At 39.1% G+C, this 22,005-nt stretch overlaps 2 protein-coding genes and 1 pseudogene across 8 annotated transcripts in view; 1 reads left to right on the forward strand and 2 right to left on the reverse strand.

Moving 5' to 3' along the window:
* The window catches only part of cadpsb (Ca2+-dependent activator protein for secretion b), a 59,944-nt gene extending 58,643 nt beyond the window's left edge, over window positions 1-1,301 (reverse strand). For all 7 annotated transcript variants that reach the window (XM_034082799.2, XM_071203123.1, XM_071203122.1 and 4 more), the window contains exon 1: window positions 747-1,301. In XM_034082799.2, the coding sequence (XP_033938690.1) occupies window positions 747-1,085 (339 nt within the window). In that variant the 5' untranslated portion in view covers window positions 1,086-1,301. The remainder of the gene's footprint in view (window positions 1-746) is intronic.
* A 10,901-nt stretch (window positions 1,302-12,202) lies between these two features.
* On the forward strand, window positions 12,203-15,434 carry LOC117446663 (synaptoporin-like; annotated as a pseudogene).
* A 4,471-nt stretch (window positions 15,435-19,905) lies between these two features.
* Window positions 19,906-21,713, reverse strand: LOC117446661 (green-sensitive opsin-like). Its single transcript, XM_034082982.1, has 5 exons — window positions 21,329-21,713; window positions 20,868-21,036; window positions 20,480-20,645; window positions 20,112-20,351; window positions 19,906-20,004 (listed from the first exon to the last, which is right to left on the reverse strand). Exons 1-5 carry the CDS (start codon window positions 21,711-21,713, stop codon window positions 19,906-19,908), a joined length of 1,059 nt encoding a protein of 352 aa, XP_033938873.1.
* Window positions 21,714-22,005: the final 292 nt, after the last annotated feature.

Below are 22,005 nucleotides of genomic sequence, written 5' to 3' on the forward strand. Positions count from 1 at the left end.
AGCCTCACAGCAGCCATGTGAAACCAGGATGTGGGCCTGGTCCCTTACAGTAACCATTATAAATGTCATGGACTGGACCTCCTGTAGAATTGTTTTATTTATTTTTTAATAAATGCATGGACCTTAATTTTGTATAATGAAATTAATTAACTTCAACCCATCAAGAGGAGCCGCTCATCTTGAGAGGAGAAATGCTTATAGGCAAACCCCCTCAAGAGGTCTGTGCCTAAAAGTCACCTTGGGAGGCCAAATTGACGGGATAAGTATGGCGCAAACGGGGTGAAATTGGGCATCCGCCAGGAAGGCAGGACATAGAGATACATACATCTGTAAAGGAAATAAGGATTCCAGTGAGATTTAGTATAACAAGGTCAATCACGTTTTGAATAGCCATCTCTTGAACGCCCTTTCAATGAATGGGCTCTGAGACTGATCTCACTTATGAGCTTGTGTAAGGAGGAACTCAGTCTGCAGCTCTGCAGTACCATGTGTCCTTTCACTATCCGGAGCTCGGAGCGCTTGTGCTCTTGTTATGCTCCGAGGATTTCAAGATTTTGCATCAAAATAACAAACAGTGGCTTCACTGGGACTGTGCTTCATCCGTGCGCTACCGGATAGGCCTAGTGGCCAGAAACTCCTCCGTTCTCTACCTTATGTAGGTCATCAATGACAACATCTGCGATGTGAAAGCAGGCATTTCTTCAGCATGTGGTTATAAATTATGCCTTTGCACCGAGGGCCCTTACCTTCTGCTGTCGCCTTGCCATATCTGTGGGCTGTTTTGCATTGAAGGGGTAAGCGACGCATCGCATCACAAAAACATACAACTGCAGCTTCTTTTTGCGGTCTTCCTCTTCCCTATGCATCTTCTCCAGGTCCTCTTTCTCCTCGCTGGCGGCGGACGGGCTCGGGCTGGTCGGACGGGCACTGCTGCTGTTGCGGCTGCTGCTGGGAGCCAGCCCGCCAGCGCTCTCGCTTGTCCTGCTTGGAGAGATGCGGGATCCGGCCTGGGGTGCCATCGCCTCTTTGCTTTCCTCCTCCACTATCCCATCAGATTCCTCCTCGCTAGACGACGGATCTAACATCTTGCTCTAGAGGTGATGCGTCCCTACAGATATCCTAACCTACTAAATAAGGTGTTTCGATATCCTTCAGATGATGTATGTGCGGTTGTCTTATCCGTTCTGATATTTCATGAAGAATATGCCCGGAGTCAAGACAGGGATAGGCCCGGATTGTACTCGCGCGCTGAGGGATGTCAGCAGTACGAGTGGAGCAGGAGGAGGTCGACTCTGCTCCACACTCAGCTTTCTCCGCCTGCGCCGAGCACTCGTCGATGCTTACGTATTTTCTATATTTTATTGGCCAGTCACTGCTGCGGATGTGAGAGGGGGAGGTGAGAAGGGGGCGGAGGGGAGGGGCAGGGAGCGTGTATTGTACAGCTGAGGGAAAGGAGAGCGGCTTTTCTTTTTTTCTCGGTGAAAGCGGGGCGATGGCCTCTCCCTGCCTGCCAGGCGGGGACGCAGGCGCGGGAGCTGTCCGTGGTTCTGAACTCAGAATAATAAGAACAGAGAGTGAAGGATGCGCGACTCGTCCTTAATCCCATCCAACGCTCTGCAGTGCTACACCTAAAATGGCTGCCACAGGATTTCTCTGATATTGTCACTGAAATGGGGAACATTATTCAGTGTATGTGCAGAGCAGTTGGTGTAAAACGTGTCTCCTCCTCAGCCGTCCCATGCCGTGTGCTGGTGAAGGGTGGGGTAGCCATGAAGGCTGAACCTCCATGCTCTATGTCTGTTGGCTTCTGATGGAGAAATGGATTGTTGCAGTATGCGTAGGCATTTCTTGAATTACGCTGCAGTCACATGCGTTCAGAGATGTATGGTTGAAGGAAGATAAATCAGGTGTTCAACTTAATCTCATAGTTTCTGACCAAATACAGATATTCAATTTACAGTGTTAATATTTACTAAATACTTTACTTACTTATATTATAAGTAAAGATACACTATGAAACTATACGACAGTTTTGCAATACTTTATGATAACAAAGTGTGATTTGACGCAGTGTGTAATCAAGTCATCACGTGACCATTCATGGCCTTCCAACACTACAATAATACAGGGGCAAACTGACTACATTCACACATGGTTTGCAATACTCATTTTGTGGATACTGGCAACTGGTTTCACTCTTTTCAATTTCTTTAAAGAACAGGAAACACTTTGATGACCAGTATTTTTACCTAGGCCCTTAATATGTAAATAACCTGGCATGGTTTTTGTATGCGTTGACATCACTTTCCAAAGCACCGAGGTGGCAGATAGAAATAGCATTCGTCAGCATGAAAGAGAAAATGCTCAGACTATTTTGACATTTTAATTCAAAGACAACAGCTCTTTTTTTAAAGAAAAATAATATGACACATTAGCACAGCAGTTACTGTGGGTCACGTCAACTATCTGACACCTAACCAGGGGCCATATTCCCATAATTAAACCAACACAAATCACAGTTTGCTTATGAATTATGAGAGACGGTGAAAATAATAACAGTATTTGTTTAGTAGAAACATCTGTCGTAGTGACAGATGTTTCCACTAAACAAATAGCCATACTGTTATTATTTGTATAGGGAAATGATCATCTAAGCCAGAGGTGGGAAACCTCCGGCCCCCGGGCCGTATTCGGCCCGCGAGACCATTTGGTACGGCCCTCGAGGTAATATATAAACACACGCAAAAAAGAAAAAAATTAAAGAAATCTAGACAGCAAACAAATTAAACAAGCGAGTGCCTGTTTTTCCTGGCCAAGGTCAGGGTCCTTGAACACAACACGAGCCTAACGTGTCATCACGTGGTATATGTCTCGTCTGGGGTGCAGTTATGACGGAGAGCACCGGAACGTCGCTCCGGCACTTCCAAAAACTGCAGTAGTACCCATAAGGAGCTGTAGACATGCCGCAGTTTCTGCGTGGCTGTGTCTTTAGTTGAAAGCCCAGTAGTGATCTGCTCATCTGTCATACTGATCATACAGTCAATAACTTTGTTGTTATTAGCATCTGGTTAGCTAGCTATGCTAACGAATATAAGAAGCTTTTTCTACAACCATGAGGTAAAGGCACATCTTTATATGATCATTATAGTTATAAAAAAATAAGAGAATAAAATAAACAGGTATAAAATACCTGTTGTTATTAATAAACAATAATACAGTTTAAAAGGGGAGTGATTTGTAAAATATCCATAAAGAAAAATAAAATCTGCTTACAGTTCCGTTTTATATGGGTGTTGAGAGGTATCCTAGATCTCCTAATGTTGCTCTCAAAGTGCACCAGATTGTTGCTTTTAACTTCAACATTTAAAAAAAAAATCTTTTCAGACCCCCCTAGAGGAGGTTAGCCCCCCCCCCCCACACACACTTAAATCATGTTCACATGGATAGAAAACTAAATACATTTGCACACATGTTGTGTCCAATATCTTTCTGTTTTGGTGTTCATGCCACCGTGCACGTGCATGCATGCGCGAGTCATGGTAAGATATCTGGATTCAGAGGTTGCTTTTTCTTTGCACAGCATGAAAGAAAGGCGAAATGAATGGGCTGTGATTTTAGTATTTTTAAGCAGAGGTCAATCATTTGTACGGCCCTCGGAGGATGTTGGAAACATGTAAATGGCCCTTGAGAGGGAAAAGGTTCCCCACCCCTGATCTAAGCGATCCCCTAACAGTTTCACCTTGAAAACCACATTTTCATAATAATGACACATTATAAAAAAGGTCTAAAGCCACACACTGGAGTTAATCTGTTGATGATTATCTCCGCCTGCTGATTAGATTTTTTAAGTGAGAGCTTTTGGAGCTGCTCTGACTGGATTTACCTCTACTCTATCTCCTTTCCTTTTCTACCTTGTTGGTTTATCAACTTTTAAAATTAAAGCAATATCTGCTTATAACTCTTTGTTAGGGGTCGCCAGTGTTGGGAAAGTTCACTTTCTACATGAACTAGTTCAGTTCACAGTTCACATATTTTAAAATGAACTAGTTCAGTTCATAGTTCATAATTCAACATTTTGAACTAAAGTTCATGGTTTCAAAAATGAACTAATTTATAGTTCATAGTTCTTTTTTCAATACGTTGCTGCGAGCTATTATTTGTCTCCTGTACGATGTTAATGGGCCATTTCAATTTTTACAATATCCTCAGAGGGCCGTACAAGTTATTGACCTCTGCTTAAAAAAACTAAAATCACAGCTCATTCATTTCATTCTGTGCAAAGAAAAAGCAACCTCCTAATCCAGATATCTCACCATGACTCGCGTATGCATGCACGTGCAGGGTGTGGCGTGACCACCTAAACAGAAAGATAATTTATGGACACAAGATGTGTGCAAATGTATTTAGTTTCCTATCCATGTGAACATGGTTTAAGTGGGGGGGACCTAACCTCCTCTAGGGGGGTCCGGGGGGCATGCTCCCCTGGCAAGATGTGTTGCACTTTGAGAGCAACATTAGGAGATCTATGGACACATCTCTCAACACCCAAACACAACTGTAAGCAGATTTTCTTTTAATTTATGGATATTTGACAAATCACTACCCTTTCAAACTGTATTCTTCTTTATTAATAACTGTCTTATAGTATTTTATACCTGTTTACTTTATTCTCTTATTTTTTTTATAACTATAATGATCATATAAAGATGTGCCTTTACCTCACTGGTTGTAGACAAAGCTTCTTATATTCGTTAGCATAGCTAGCTAACCAGATGCTAATGACAACAACACAGTTATTATAGTATGACAGATGAGCAGATCGCCACTGGGCTTACAACTAAAGACACAGACACGCAGAAACTGTGGCATGTGTACGGACTTATCGGTACTGCAATTTCTGAAGTGCTGGAGTGGCGTTCTGGTGCTCTCCGTCAGAACTGCACCCGTCAGTCGAGACATATACCACGTGATGACACGTTAGGCTCGTGTTGTGTTCAAGGACCCTGACCTTGGCCAGGAAAAACAGGTACTCGCTTGTTTAATTTTTTTGCGGTCTAGATTTCTTTCATTTTTTTATTTTTTGCGTGTGTTTATAAATTACCTCGAGGGCCGTACCAAATTGTCTCGCGGGCCGTATACGGCCGGAGGCCGGAGGTTCCCCACCCCTGCCGTAGAGTCTCACTCTGAGCGAGTGCTGCTGCAGCTGCTCTCGGCTTCGTCCATACTAATTCATTCATTCATTCATTCATTCATTCATTCATTCAATGCTCGCCGGTTCCGCGGTTCCACATTGTTTGTTGTGAGGAGTCTGATATATTTAGTATATTTATATTTTAGTGCGACAGCCAGGGGTGACAGGCGCGTACGCGTCACAGGCAGCTTGCTGTTGCCAGATTGGGTGGTTTTCCGCATTATTTTGAAGCCTGTTTACGGTGTGTTTTAACTGGGTTTTCGGCTGAAAGGCATATGAAATCTGGCACACTTTTGAACGCCGTTATAATACAGTGCTGAGAATGAACGCACGTTTGAACGCCGTTATACAGCGCTGAGAATGAACGCGTTCTCAATTACGTTCATCTAGCGGAAATACAGTACGTTCAGTTCACGTTCGCCCAAAATATGAACGCGTTCATGAACGATCGTTCATTGAACGCGTTCAGGTACATCACTGGGGGTCGCATATGTTCAACAGTTGGGAGCTGTTCAACCAATATATATATATATATTCCTCCCACATATGATATTACCTTTGATTTGTTTTTTAGAGGTAAAGCCATCTAGCCATTCCTCTGACCCTCATTGTGTTCCCCTCCCCCACCCTCCCCTGGTACTTACAGTCCTAGCAAACCCATGTCAGCCTTTGTACTGTAAACTCAGCATGCACACAGGATAATCTTCAACTACGAGATTAAATGTAATCTGACAGTTGGATGACTAGCTGCTATTCCAGATGTTCTTTATGCGTCTGACCCACAATTCCCTGTCTGTAACTATGCTTTCAAGGACTCCCATCTCCAGTTTTGCTTTCGAGTATCTCCTGTTGCCCTGACGCTGCATTTAAAAGTCCTGTTTTGGTTTTTACTCACACAGTTTTCCTGTGTGGATTCTCAGCATGAGGTTTGCCTTTGTTCCCCATAGCACTTAGCTCATTAGGTTCCCAGCAGGCCACTGCCAGCTCCTGACGGGTGAGACCCCTCAGTTTTGTGGCACTGCACACTCTTGAGATCAAATCAAGTTTTATTTATATAGCACATTTTTAAAACGATTTTTGGTCGAGCCAAAGTGTTGTACATACCATAAAAATACTTTACAATAAAAACACATTACAACAAATACAACAGCACAAATAAAAGATAACACACAGGGAAATGTCAGGAGTCGTGCTCCGCTCAGACTAGAAGGCCAGAGAGAAGAAGTGAGTTTTAAGTGTAGATTTAAAACCCCTAGGGTCTGGGCCGACCTCACATGGAGGGGTCTAGCACTAACCTCTGCAATGTTACTCTCCAAACCTTTTAAACATTAATAATTGACTGAAGTTCTCGGCTCCGCTCCTCTACTCCAACCAGAGTGTGTACACATTAAATGTTGATGTCCTTCAAGGTAGTACAACAAAAAAGGCCAGTGTGGAAAAATATATACATTTAACTTTGCAGTTGGAATTGTGTTTGTTAGTGTTTTAAGGAGAGGATTTACACTGTATTAAATGTCCATCATCAGACTAGTGTTCAGGAAGTTAAGAAGACAATCTCACCACCATGTCCAGTTAACAGCTGTGTATCGCTCATCTCCACATGCTGATTAAGATGGAGGTCATGTGACATGTTCAAATGCCCCAGGGCAGCTTTTAATAGACTGTGTAAGAAGATCCACTGCTGTTTCTAAGGTCAATACATAGCTTTTATTTAAACGTAGTAAAGGGGTTCTAAAACCTGCAATTACAGATTATTTGCCCCTTAAGAGCAGTAGGAAGAAGTTGTGGACTAAGCAGTTCTCTGTTTACAGCCAGGCCAGCACCTACGGAGCACCATGAGCGTTTATTTGGAGGCATGTTTGTGTCCACCAAACCAACATAAACCCAATATTCACTCTTTTCACACTGTCTGTTTGGTCTTCACCAACTCCTGAGGGAAGATATGTGGCTCTTCAGCTGCTAAAGTCCCCATTACTGTTTGCCAGCTAGGGGCCATTTCAGCTGAAAGACACTAAAATGCTCACCAGATTTGAGTGAAAGATATGAATATATACAATGAAATGACAAATAGGAACAATCTATGTGAAACAGTATGAGTGTTGTCTCCAGATCAGCCTTTAAAGGATACTTTGTGGTGACATTATTTTCTCAATACAACATTAAAATGAACTGTTATTAAATATGGTGATGTCCCTTTAATAAAAGGGTAATTTGATATCTGGTCACATGACCTCTCGAAAGCAACTCCATGTGCATTCAGACATATCAACGACTGTCTACTAAAAATGAACCAAAAAGAAGAATAGGTTCAACCTGGAGAAAGAATACATGTATATGCAAATCTAACTCCATGAGATGAATCATATCTGAACCTCTGTTGACCCTTCTTCAGAAATGAATTATTGATTACAGTCATGCTTTAAAGAAACCAGCTTCACTGTATCCTCACATCTTCTCTATGATCTGAACAGTTGTTCTTTAACATTCATTCTGTCTCTTAACATGAAAAACCATAATGAAAACAACAACAAGGTTTGTGTTTATTTGTGAGTGTGTTACTGCATGTGTCTTTTGCACGCTGTCATGTGTGTGTCTTTGGACACAAACAGGATATGTAAGGCACACAGTGACACATGGCAGAATAACAGCACAATGACATTAATAACTTCCCTCCATCACTTCTCTTCATTTATACATCGTAACATCCTATACTTTATATGTACACGGCATGTATTCTAAAAGAGTGTCAGAGTGTATGAGAGGATGTGTACAAATAATTCATATAGTCCACACTTGTATCATTGAGATCTGTTCTCCTATTAAACAACTATAGTCACCACTCTTAAGCTCCGAATATCTGTTTAAAAAAAGGTTTGTAAGCGATACATTGACATATACACACACACACACACACACACACACACACACACACACACACACGCACACACTCGCGCTCACACATACACAGAGTCTCAGAGCTTCTTTGGAGTTAGCTGAGGAGCTTTTTGAAATATTGAAATGCTGGAAGCGGTTTTAATGTGAGATTGATGGAATAGGGTCAGTGTCAGCATGCAGCTACTTTACCGTCTCACAGAGAGCTTCACAGCCAGCAAATGCTGTATGATGGAGCTTGTCATTTTCACCAAGAATGTGTGGACATCCTGGGGAACTGGCATTTTAAGATATGTGTGAGTTAACAGATGGGTTTTATGTTTATTAGATTTTTTAATTTTGAAGTGATATTGGATTATAAATGGATTGCACAGGAATGAAATGCTAAATACTTAACAATCGATGGTAGTGATTGGACTTTAGGAGTAAGGAGAAGCAATTCCCAACCAATCGGTATAAAGCCTTTTACGTATGTTTTCAGTTTGTTTCCCCAAATGCAAAATAGGAACGGGAATTCTGATATTTCCATGTTCGCTCTGAGTAATTCATTTGCAGTGAATTTGTAATGCCATCCAAGCAGGTCTAGAACAAATAAAAAAATATATATATGTTTTAGTTTCTTACATTTATCGTTTTATCCTCCTGGTCTTTATAACTGTATTGAACACTATTTGTTTTCCTTGCACAATGTCCTTACAGCAAGAAATGCACATGAGTTCATTTTATGTTTAAGGTTCCTTTTTTGATATTTTCCGGCTAAATTAGAATCATGTTTTTTATATATATTCAATTAAATGTGGGTTTGAAATGGGATACATCGTTGCAGATTGGCTCCAAATGTAGTCCTCCCTGAGAGAAAAAAGAAGCACTATATCATGGTGTTGGACAGCAGAGTTCCAGGTGTGGAGGCCTCATAAAGATCACCAGATGAATGCGCGCCTTCTCCTCACACAGTTCTCAGCGCAGAGAGGGGAGATGATGCCAGAAAAAGACTCATTAATAATGCAGCGAGAAGCTAGAGCCTCACTACTTAACATGACACAAAACCCTATAGCTCCGGCTCAATCCGCTCATCAAGGGGGATATCTATCTGTGCACACAACCGTGAAAGAGGCAGATGTTCGTAACCTTTTGTACATATCGACACAATCGTCAGCTGTGTTTTTGACGGAGGACAACGATCAAATGCAGTGAGAAAGTAAGAAGAGATCATCACTGCAGCTTCACAGATTCTCTCAGTATAGCTATGTATTGCCCTCTGCTGGCTAGATAGTCAAAGAGCGCTTAGTTTCAGCTGGTGTGTGTGTTGACTGGATTTACCATTTGAACAAATACAAATATGATCTGTTTGGCAGGGATGGGGGAAAAAAATTGCTATTACTTTAAAGAAGTGTTACGGAAGTTAAGGTAAAAGTACTTTACTGTTGAATGTACTGTGAAATGTACTCAGATAAAAGGTCAGGTACAACGTTTTCTGAGTAAAATAAGGCTTTTTTTTTAAAAATTATGATGTTATGGTTACTGACCTTTAGGCTATAAAGTTGTAACTTTATTAATACATCAATCATTTCAGCCCCAAATATATAACATACATTATTCTGAAATGGGCCATTCTCCATCATATGTTTTCTTTAGTAAGTATATTTTGATGCTTAAACTGTTGCTTTCACAAGGTAAGATACTGAATGGAGGATTGTCTTTGTAGTTTTTACTCTGTATATATAGCTCTTTAAATTAGATTTTGAAACAGCGCCTCTCTACAGTCATGTGCACAAAATGTAACATTTACCAAAAACATCTTCATACTACAGGACACAAGAGTATAGTAAAGTGTAAAAAATCTTTGCAAAGTTCAGACATGTTACATTTATTTTGTTTATTTTTGGGATTGAAATCCAAACCCTACTGGATTTGATGGATGACACATAACATAACATAACTTTGTAATTATAATGTAGTCCTCCTGTTTCCTTCAGATGAGAACTAGATAAATCAAACAATGTTTATCTCTGATCAAGTTGGACAGCTAGGTTTTCATCTGTTTCTCTGCATCAACCTATTTTTACCCCAGTTGATGTTCCTGTCAGCCTCCAGCTTGTGAAATGAGTTTTTAAAATACTTTTCTGCCTTTACCCTCCAACACCGGGTATTTATCCCTTTCAGAATGGATTACTTCATCCTGTGTTAAGTCTGGCATCTTGCTGCCTTTCAATCCCTTCACCTCAATTAACCAAAAAGCAGAAAGTCATTCATTATTACCAAACTTCTTGTGTCCATTTTGCCAAAAACATCACAAAGCCCTGCCTGAGGGAATTAGTTAATCAAAGTCACATTATCAAACAAAATTACCTCAAAGCATACTGCTAATGACTTTCCATTGTTGTCAATCTTGTTTGTAATCCTACATTGGTGCTACCGCTGTGGTTGTATTACTTTCAAGACTCCAGTGGGCCCATTTACTTAAAAAATAGCTTATTTCGATGTCAAATCCATCGTAGTTGAAATCGAACGGTCTTACGCATAATGCTTGTTAAAAAAGTGTTGGGAAGTTAGACCTTCTTTTCTCGTTCACCTAACTCCTTACTCCTCTATCCTGTTATTTTATTATGAATGTTTTAACAAGTATAGTTTCCGGTATCATTAGCCCTGTTACGTCTTTGAGTACGTGCTTTACTTTTGGTCTTTTAAAGCAATCGTTTTTTTTTAAATAAATTCTCTATAACAATGTCTATCATTGTAATGTGTGTTCCTATAGTGTGGTAAGATAAACTGTGGGTTTTAGTGTTTGCAGAAGTTAAAAATAGTCTGAGGAAATCGGGGGACTTCTCCCAAACAATGGGGACAATATTCCAGTCCAAAATCAAGAAACGAAAAGTTTAGCTTGAAGAATTAAGTAGATTATCCTCAGTCCTCGATTATTCATTTTCTTCTCTGGCAATCATGTTCTGGGCATTAATTCGTTTCTGAAATGGCCTACGTGTTTGGTAGTGTTGTTTTGTAAATAAGAAATGCATTGGATCTAAAATGTGGAGTTTCTGAGACTTCAAACTATATGTTACCACTGAATTGAGAAAGCACCCTGAAAAATGTATATCACTAAACAGCAGTGCCCAGTTTGAGATAACACTTGATATATCCTATTATATAAATCCAGGTTGCATTGGAAGTACATTATTCATTTCACTCACTTACGTATGTGCAGTTCTCAATGTATCCTGTAATACACGTTGTGTCGCCAAAAGAGGTCAGCAGAATCCTTTTTATTACAATGAAAATAGCCCATTCATGGTTGGTTGAAAAATAGACAAATAAAGATTACATAGTCAAGTCAACAGATCAGTTTCTAGTTTCACCTCAATGCCCATACACATTAGAGATATGTTTCCCTATTATTATATTCCAACACAAGCAAGTTTGAAACACACTGCAGTCTGATTATTCATCGGACCTTTAAATAAGTCACAGTCTATTTTCTGTTTTATAGTGACGCAGCTAATATCTACCTATTGTATGAGGTACAATAGGTAGTATGTATGAATGTATGAGAGCAGGTTCTTTAACCAGATAGTTATGCGTTCTCTTATTTTTAAATAAGAATGCCAATGATCAAAATAATTTAAGCTCCCCATCTGATATACATTGTGAGAATGTAACAAATGTCCAAGTACAGGAAAAAACTAAACATGCTTAAACCTTTGCTGTCTCATGTTACTTCAAAACCAAACATGCCTGATTCAGCTATAGTGTATTTTTCTGATCATCTAATGGTTTTCATTAAATATCATTTATCAAGCATGAGTAACTGTTTTTCTTTGTACCTGAATACTTCTAAATGAATACATGTGGAGATACACCTATTAGGTTTTCATTGAAAGAACAAAGTGATGCAGGAGAAATGTCTGATGATGCTTTATTTAGAAAGATATCTTTTGAGAGCATTGCCCTTATGGTCTTACAAAAAACACAAGCCCTCTATTCGCACAAATGCACTCAATAAAGGTATTTATAGTTTATTGCAGTGTTTGTGAACAAATTGTAGAGGAACAGTAACATCTCAGACCCCTCCCTGGGGGAGATACCTCCTGTCAGCCCTCCTCTCCGCTGGAAGAGTCACTCTCTCTTCCCCTCTCTACATCAGTGGCGTTTCAACCCTGATGACAAAAACTATCGACACTGTGTGGCGTCGTACTGGAGATCTGTGATTTATCAATGTGTATGGTTATATTTGCTCCGGTAAGTTTAAGCTCTCTTGTCTTGCTATATTGTAGTTTTTGGTTAAAGTTAAATCTGCTTTAATTCACTGCTTGAAACATTATATGACTGATATTGACAAGTGTGATCTTGATTTATTGATTAGCTGATTGGTGAACAATCTGTCATATTGTCAGGTCAGTGCTTTTTGTTGATGTGACGTGTCGCGTAGAAACAGAGACAAATCTATTCAAAGTAGTTTATCCAACGTTCATTTCTCAATCTTAATATGCTGTGTATGAACTCTAAAGATCAAAATAAAATCTGTACTGTACTGCTGGGGCCACCCTCCAGCGCACAGTAAGCAGCTCTGTGAGTTGTCTTCCGACCTTTAAATTATGCAGGTATTGTTTTCAAAGCAATTATAAATCTTAATAATCAGTAATTTATTGATGTGTATACATTATGCAGTGTGCTACACTCAGATCTGATATTGGATTAATGAAATGTCTGAATAATTATCAACACATGGTAAACATTTTATGGCTTCACTTTTGTTTTCCCAGATTTTTGCCATCTGTGCTTTTGCAACATGTGGAGGATACTATGGGCATCTCCAGGTTAAAGTGGACTGTGCAGGCAGGAGGCCGAGTAACCTCAGCATCAACATTGATTTTGGATATCCTTTCAGGTAAAGTGGTTGGTTATGTTCCTGTCCAAAAGTATTATCATCTAATTAGGTGATTAATCTACAATACACAAAGACCCATATTTCTTGTCGTACTTTCCGGTTTTTCTATTTCGTTCAATCATTTGATATTGACAATTAATCTATTAACATGTTGTGCTGCAAATCAAATTGTGAATTAACCGACTAATTAACAAGCTCATTTTACTGGATGCTCAAATAGATGCATTCAGACTTACCGGACACGGCCAGACAATCGTCTCTGCGTATTTCAGAGGACCGGTCATCCAGACAGAAAAAAAAAGATTTAAAAGCTGCACAGCTTCAATCCATTATGTAGTCAGGCTCGGCAGAGGGGACCTCGCCCATCTTAAAGCTCGGCCAATTTAAAAACAGGAAACTGGCCCAATTTAGGTCCAACATTTTTCACTGCAGCATTAAAAGATAACTCTCAGCTAAGACTTAACCTCAGGTGGGATTTTGTGATCCGCTTTGCAATGGTGTCTTTCTTTGTCCCTCTGTCATTTTGACTCCTGCACATCTGCATGTTTCATGGCCACTTAGGTGCAATATAAACACCACAAATAGTTGAATGTGTCATCCTCATTGTTATTTTGAGTAAACCATGAAGCCATTTTGTTAATTGAACGACTTCAGCATGTCTTGAGAGCGACTGGCCACCATTAACATTTCATTTGATGATTGGATGGTGGGTCTGTGGATGTGAACTCTCATGCCTTGTGGTGGACCGACCCCTAACTCCATGCTTCTTCAGTGATGGCCAACAGAACTGTTAATTAGTCGTCTCATTAACAGCTCAGCTGACTTGACACTGGTGTCTGTGTGTTAGTTCACTGTCATGTATAATGTAACAGTAACTCAAACTGCTACAGAATTTTTGAAATGTCTTTGAAATGTTATGCTATTTATGAAGGACGTTTTCATGTTTTCAGTAGGCACACATCTGAATAAGACTTCATTTGGACTCTGCCTGTCCACTAGAAAGATGCTAATATGAGTACAGTACTATCTTTGCTTAGTTACTTACATCTTGTGTTAAGATAAGACAGAAACTGTATGTATCCAAAGAGAAATTGTTGTGCAGCAGTTTCCAAAAATAAATATTTAAACACATTTATTCGAATGGTCCGCAAAGCTTTTCATAACATGTGAATATATCTCCATTTTGAAAGTGAATTTGGAAACTGTACTACATTAGGATGTTGCTATAGTGTACTTCCTTTTGTCACATAGAAAATAACTGCTTTTTTCCGAGGCAGCCTTTTCATGAATATTGTGTCCCTTTGTATGCCACATCAAATAGTTTCTCACTTGTGTATATTTAGCCTGAACCTTCCTTTCCTAGCCACACATTTGCTAAAGAAAGAGTTCTCAGAGTGCCAGTGAAGGCCAAAGTGATGCCTTTCCCACCGACTGAATCTCCTCACATGTTTGTATCATTAACTGTAAACCTCCTTTCTGTCTTGCAGATTAATAGATGTGCATTTTAAGGCTCCCTTGTGTGAGGCAAAGAGGGAAGAGATTATTTTCCTGGATGGCGACTTTTCCTCCGCCTCTCAGTTCTTCGTGACTGTGGGTGTTTTTGCTTTCCTGTACTCTCTACTGGCAACCATTGTCTACGTCTTCTACCAGAACAACTACCTGAAGAACAACAGAGGCCCGCTTGTGGTCAGTGAGCTGATATCTTTAACAAACATTCATGTAATAATACCTGAATTAGATATAAGTTATAGTGGTGATATTGTTTGTGTTTGTATAACATGACAGACATTACATTTACCATCCTATTAATTCATGTTTTCTTTCCACTCCTGAGCAGGATTTCGTTGTTACATCCATCTCTCCTTCACGTGGCTCGTGAGCAGTTGCTGTTGGGCCAAATCTCTTTCTGATATTAAGACAGCCACAAACCCAACACAGGTGCTTCTGCTCATCTCAAGCCTGCAGAGCGCATGAGAAACAAATGCACGGCCACCCAGGAGCCTCTCTGGTCACGACCTAACACATCTGTGGTGGGTGTTCAGTCATCTAATTGTGCACTGAAACATACCAAACGGTCAAATAAGAAACTCACTTCTGTCCCTTCTTCCTCCAGGTTTTTGGTTTCGTAAATGTTGTCCTCTGGGTTGGCAATATTTGGTTTGTCTTCAAAGAGACAGGCTGGTTACAAGACAGGTCAGAGATATCCAACCAGAAGTGCTTCTGGGAAACGCCACAGTGAAATGAGGCAGCGTCTGTACATTGGGAGCAGCTTCGAGCAGCCGGACGAGGGTTACGGTCCCCAACTCTCCAGACAAGCAGTTCAATCAGCAGGTCAACAGACAAGTTAGCTTCAACGAGTCACAAGTAAGCCTGAGTTTACGCCACGCCATATCTTGGAAACCAGTCATTTATGACAGGGACAATAAAGTAGCTTCTCAAGGGCCGATGATAATTGTCAATGAGATGTGATTTTGGGCTGGAACAATTGCTCCCATATGGAGAACCAGAGAGGGAAATGCATCTTAACGTCTAGGTTAAAAGGAAACACAGATGGTATATTGTTGAGCATTTCCTGGATGATACAAAATTGTACCTTGAAATTAGAAATTGTAATGCATCACTTGACAGTCAAACTGAGTAGTCAATGCAAGTTAAAAAAAATTGATAATAATAATAATAATAATAATAATAATAATAATAATAATAATAATAATAATAATAATAATAATAATATAATAATAATAATAATAATAATAATAATAATAATAATAATAATAATAATAATAGAATGATGGGATATGTTTGGTCCCCTTTGGAGAATGGTTGATTTTAATCCCACAGTTTTGCCATAACCCAGGTTGGGGAATAAACACACATCCGTAAATAGACTGCTGATCATCTTGCAGTGAAGAAATACCATATATATATATATATATGTATATAAAATACAATATTATAATATTTAGCCCTGCTAGTGCAACATTTTAGATGGATTTAGATTGTGCATTTACTTTAAGTATGGTGTGATACTGATTATTACTTATGTTAAATAAAGGGTTTATTTGAGTGATGCCGAGTACAGTGGTAGCAATATGTCTGTAGGTAAATATGCAAAATGGTATGTCTACCTCTGTTAACTACATGGAAGATATTTATGATTTTAAAAGCTAATAGTTTTCGGACTCAGAAAAGTTATGTTTCTGTAAAGATACTACTGTAGTATTTCTGACCCCTAACCACAGTCTTTGCTTTTATAAAAAAAAAACTAAAACGTTTTTCAATGCAGGGCCTTACATGTGAGCTTATGTTTTCATTCATTTTTTTTCATTTCACCCACGGTACATATTTCACATAACATATTAACTTAGAGAAGTGTATTGTCCATGATAGAAAGGAGCAGGGGGAAGAAAATCTTATTTGACCTACTCACTATGAGTTGGTCTGTTATCACAGCTGTCAGATTGCATGCTATACTAGATATTCGCGCAAAAATTACATATGAACCGTTCTTTTAGAATATACAACACTTTTGGATTGATTTTAATTTTTGTAACAATAGTTTATTTAAATTGTTTTAACTTAAAATCTTCAGAAATTCATTAAAATAAAATGGCAAAGAAATGAATGCTCAGCGATTTGGTTTGGTTTAGATTTAGACTTAGATTGTGTTAATATTGAACTATTCTCACTTCATTTATTATACATCTTCTGATTTTTACCTGTGATCGACAAAACCTTTTTTGTTTTTTCCAACCGTGTCCTTCATATCTTTTCTGAAAATATTTGGCTCTGGACTGTGTTTAAACGGAGAGCCCGTGCAGATGCCTGTCTCAGAAATACACTTAACCAATGTACCAGTGTCATAGCTATGAATATTTCATGTTGGAATGTGGCATTATCAATACATAATGTTTCAGTCAAGATTAACATTAGAATGTGTGCATATCGGTGTAAATATATTTAAATTCACATGTTATTATTCTAGTGTCAAATAATAATAATCTTATCAAATAATATGTTGCAAACTAAAGAAACTAAGTTACATGATTGGATTTTGAATATTGTGATCACGTTGCACTGATACTTTATTCCCACAGTTTCTGCATTATACTGATCATCACTTTAATTGACAAAAGTGATCATCTCTATACTATATCATAACCTACTGTTCAAAAATGTGTAGAGTAATTATATATGTGTGTTTTATTGTAATGAATATATTAGGCATAGTTTATTGAGTTGTAATTGGAGATAATATAATGATGATTATTAATATGAACATATAATGATCTCATCAATAAAGCCTGTTATGGACGTTTATAATGTTTCTTACCTTATGCAGCAGAAACTGGTGTCTTGAACACCAGCCAGGAAAAGTATTGAATGCATCTTATAATATTACATTTGTTTTTCCAACCTCTGTATGCAGCTATAATGCGAACAATTAGAACAAAGAGAGACAATGCTTGTGTCAGCCAGCCCTCTGACAGACACACTAACCACATGCAGGTGTCCAGAGAAAGCTCTGGAAGAAAATTACAGTGTTTGAGCCCACAGCATGACAATTAGGGTCAGGTTATCAGCAGGAAATGGAGGGCTTTGGTATTCAAGAAGGCTGTATTTATCCCCTCTGAGCTGCACCATGTTATAGACTGATGTGTAACATTTATCCTTGGTAATGTCTGTATTTCCCACTAGCAGCGCATGCCTTTATTTACAACCGACAGTAGTATGCTTTATTTGTATTTGTTGTATCTATACAAAAGACATCTGTTGCATATCTGTCTGTCGTTGGGAGAGTCTGTCTGTCGGCTGCGAGGGTCTCAGGAGGTGTTTTATGCTGTACACACTGTAAAGCTTCCTGAGAGAAATGATGTGATGTTGTGCTATAAAAATAAATTGTATTGATTGATTAATTAATTAATTAATGTATAGGTTGATTGGTTGGTTGGCTGGGGTGGTTGGTTGGTTGGTTGGTTGGTTGGTTGGTTGGTTGGTTGGTTGGTTGGTTGGTTGGTTTGGTTGATTGATTAATTGTAAGGTATTAAGAACGACTTAAAATTACACTATGCATTTGCTCACTTTTCTTGACACGTTTACTGCCATACAGTATAGTTTATTCCACTAGAGCAGCCTTTAGTGCAATTTTCCCCTCGGAAATGTATTCTTACATGACACATAAAGCACACTGCAGATATGATGTGAGGGTTTGTGTAATGCATTGGCCTCCAGGGGATGGGTAGAGCATCACCCTTGAATGTAGCATGCATGAGTTGTTTTTTGGTCTGCAGGGTTCCCACAGCAGATGATAAATAGTGTTAATCATGTGTTTTTAAAGGAGTTTTTTTTTTATTGTCGGCAGATAAGCCTCCCTTGTTTACTTCTTCTCTTTAGAAGAGAATAATATTCTTAAACTGCCATTTCAACAGCAATTAGCTGCCATTTGTCATCATATTTCAGTACAATGCTTTGTTGCTTTAAACTTTTGCCAATTACTGTAAGACTAATGTCACACTACTTATTGGTTGAGTAGGTGTCCCTTGAATTACCTCAGGTGTTGTAGCCGCTCAAGAGGATTTAGAAAAGATTATAACCAACCATAAGGGCTTAGAGCGGGGTCACGCGCTGCAACTTATCTTACAACCTCACATCCAGTGCCTGGATACGGTTCCAGGTACCTGCTGTGCGGACTGAGGCTGGTCCTTGATCTTGGAATGACCTTCAATCACGCCTCAAACTGAGCGCACTTGTCTCAATAGCATGTTTTAAGTTGAAGTTGTCTGAGGTCCTTACCACCAGCTGCTCTTGCAGTAATAAGTAGTGTACCTTTCTTACTGTCCTAATGTGCACAATGTCGTGACTGCTTTTTCGTCTTTTGTTTTTTAGTTATGTTCTCTGTATTGTATATGTTTGTGTTATGTGTTATGTGTAACGTTGCTGCCTTCTTGGCCAGGTCAGCATTGCAAATGAGATGTTAGCTTTTTTATCTGGTTAAATAAAAAAAAATATTGATTTCTTTTGAGTATGTACACTATTGACCTTTCATTTATGATGAATATAAAGAGCAGACATTGATATTAAATATGTTAGATTTGTTGATTTAATTCAAACCACATATCAACCTCTGTAGGAAAAGCATATCCTCTCCTTCTTTTCCTGCTGCCCTTTGAGGCAACCTTTTTGTTTGGGGGATATAGAAATGAGACTTGAATTGACCATTACAAACCTTGGTAATCAACCACACTTTATAAATATATTTATATTTAAAATCCGTAAATGTATAAACATTTCAATTCATGTCAATTAATCAGACTGGTATGTATAATTCAAAGACAAAGTAACACAGGAGTAGATTTATTTTCTGTCACTCATGTATTATCTGAGGGGGCGGCTCACCCTTCACCTTAAATTGCTCCTGTGGGTATTGTCCACAGTATTGAATGTATTACATGTCCTAATATATAATGTAAAGCGCTTTGAGCACTTGGAAAAGCACAAAAATGACTACCATGAATTGTTATAATTATCTTATCTTTATTTTTCATATATACATACAGTTAATGCCATTGTACTAGTAAAACATAAAAACAAGAAAATATCCCATGTTGGATACATATTCACCATAGATGAAGAAAGGTGATGATGTTTCAGCAAGTGTAGCTTGGTTTGACAGTTGAGGTTTGTTCGCTACAGTGTGACAGTTCATTCACACTCACTCACTTACACACTAATTTGTTTTATTTATTTACCCTTGTACACACACAAATGTTGTGCAACCTCTACAGCAATTGCATTTCATTAAAATTGTTGGTTTATAAATATTAACAGATCAAATGTAATTTTGCAGCATCCTTATCCAGAGTCCGTTCATCAAAACTATAAATCCATTCGTCAAAAAGTGATCATTAAGAACATGTCGAAAATGATGATATCATTGTGTTTAAGACACAGAGGACACTTCTGTCTTGCTGGCAGAGACTGAGGTCTCATCCTCCACCATGCCGCCCATTCCAATGCTGCTCAGCATGCAGTTACGGAACTGAAAAAGAGATCAAAGAAAAACAAATGCATGGTTTAGGATTGAGCAAAGATGAAAAAGCAGATTTTAGAAACTGGACTGGGGAATATTTAATATATTCAGCCCACCTGTTTGTTCAACAGCACGTAGATAACAGGGTTGTACAGGGCTGAGCTCTTTGCAAAGAAGGCGGGAATAGCTGCTGTCAGGGCGGTGAAGGCAGCTCCCTTGTTCAAGAAGATCCAACCAGCAAAAGAGGCATATGGCACCCAAGCTACCAGGAATCCAAAGACCATCAGGAGGCACATGCGTGTCACTTCCCTCTCAGCCTTCTGGGTGGACTCTGACTCCTGCTGCTGGGCTGCAGCCTAACGTTTTTGTGATCAGAAAATCATCATTAGAATTCACAGCACACGTGGTTTTGCAGAATTCTAAAATGAAACAGTTGATTTTCAACGTTTTTACTTGAAGGAAAAATTTAAAACACTTCACTTACGGCTTTGACTGTCAGGACAAGGCTTCCGTAAGAGAAGAAAATGAGGAAAACGGGAGTGAAGAAGTGGACACAAAATAAGTACATGACGTATGATTCATTGTTGAAGCCTGGAGCCAGAGTGTAGTAGTCCGGTCCGCAGGAGCACTGCAAGCCCTCAGGAAGGTATCTGTAGGGTTAAAGAAGGAAAGTGGTAGTAAATCTTTTAGACTTTAGACTTTCTACAACTTATGCATTACCAGTATGTAATTACATCTATCTATGCACTTTCTTAAAACTGATTGGTTTGTTTGAGTGTTTCTCAATGTTTTTAAAATCTTAGTGTTCAGGTTTCAGAGGTTTGAACTCATTTTGTATTGTAAGTGAAATGACAAATACAAATGTGAATTACCTGGACCAGCCAAACAGTGGGGGTCCAGCACATGCGAAAGCCATGACCCAGGTGATCCCAACACCAATTCCAGCGTGAGTATTACTGAACTTGAAGCTTCCCATGGGTTTGCAGACAACAATGTATCGCTCAACAGCCAGGACTACCAGAGACCAGAGAGACACCTGACCTGTAGAGAGGAAGAGCATCTTAGACAAGATCCCTACAAATTAACTTTTACCTTTGTAATATCTTAGAAGGAAGGTGATGATCACTATTTCCGAATCTTTGTCAGGATTAACAAATATCTATTGATCAAATCATTGTCTCACTGAAACAACCTGAAAATCACAAACTACCATTAAAGAACCCCAATTCCTTACAAAGTACTTCATATTCTACCAGCTGCATGGGTTAAACTTGTAGGTGCATTTGAATTAGCTGTTCAACAAAAATTATGAAAAATAAAGTTAAATTCATACCTCCAAGTGTGGCCATGAATCCCTCCATAGCACAGAAAGTGGGGCCAAGAATGAAGTAGCCGTTGATAGCAGATGTGAAGGTGATGGTGAATCCAAAGGTGCACATGATCAGCCCAGCCACAGACAGGTTTACCAGGATTAAGTTGAGAGGCGTCTGGAGCTTCTTGTTCTGGATTGTTACTAGCAATGTCAGAGCGTTGATGGGAGTTCCAGTGAAGATCAGGAAGACCATGTAGAAAGCTAGAAGCTTGAACATGATGGGATCTGCCATATAATACTGGTTGTATTCATAAGGACTTCTAACAATCCCAGTCCTGTTGGACATCGGGATGTAGAAGTTATTGCCTTCTGTGCCATTGGGCTCCATTCCTCCTTCCCAAGCCATCTTCAGTTGTCTTCTTTGCTATATCTACAATGAATGGACTGCAGTAAAAGTACGAGATGTCAAGCGAGTGGATTAAGACAACACCCAGGATTGTGGGTGTTTTATACCCTGGGGTTATCCCTAACTTGTCAATAATAGATCATAAGAGGATTGTGAGGAATTAGGCTGCTCAAGTCTTAACACTCTCTGAGCATGTATTTCAATTATCCTTCTCACGGTCATATAATTAAAATAGTTTTTGGAAACCATTTTGTTTGCATTAATTGGTATATTGGTAACTGAAACGTATTCT

This window comes from Pseudochaenichthys georgianus, chromosome 5, assembly GCF_902827115.2.
Source record: "Pseudochaenichthys georgianus chromosome 5, fPseGeo1.2, whole genome shotgun sequence".
In the NCBI taxonomy this organism is placed as follows: domain Eukaryota; kingdom Metazoa; phylum Chordata; class Actinopteri; order Perciformes; family Channichthyidae; genus Pseudochaenichthys; species Pseudochaenichthys georgianus.

What these genes read in the sequence shown, in the direction of transcription:
- LOC117446661 (XM_034082982.1), bottom strand. Translation starts at nt 21,713, where the DNA reads ATGGCTTGGGAAGGAGGAATGGAGCCCAATGGCACAGAAGGCAATAAC. An exon ending in ATTCATGGCCACACTTGGAG is followed by an intron (nt 21,037 to 21,328) that starts GTATGAATTTAA and finishes TCCTCTCTACAG; the next exon opens with GTCAGGTGTCTCTCTGGTCT. An exon ending in CCACTGTTTGGCTGGTCCAG is followed by an intron (nt 20,646 to 20,867) that starts GTAATTCACATT and finishes TTAACCCTACAG; the next exon opens with ATACCTTCCTGAGGGCTTGC.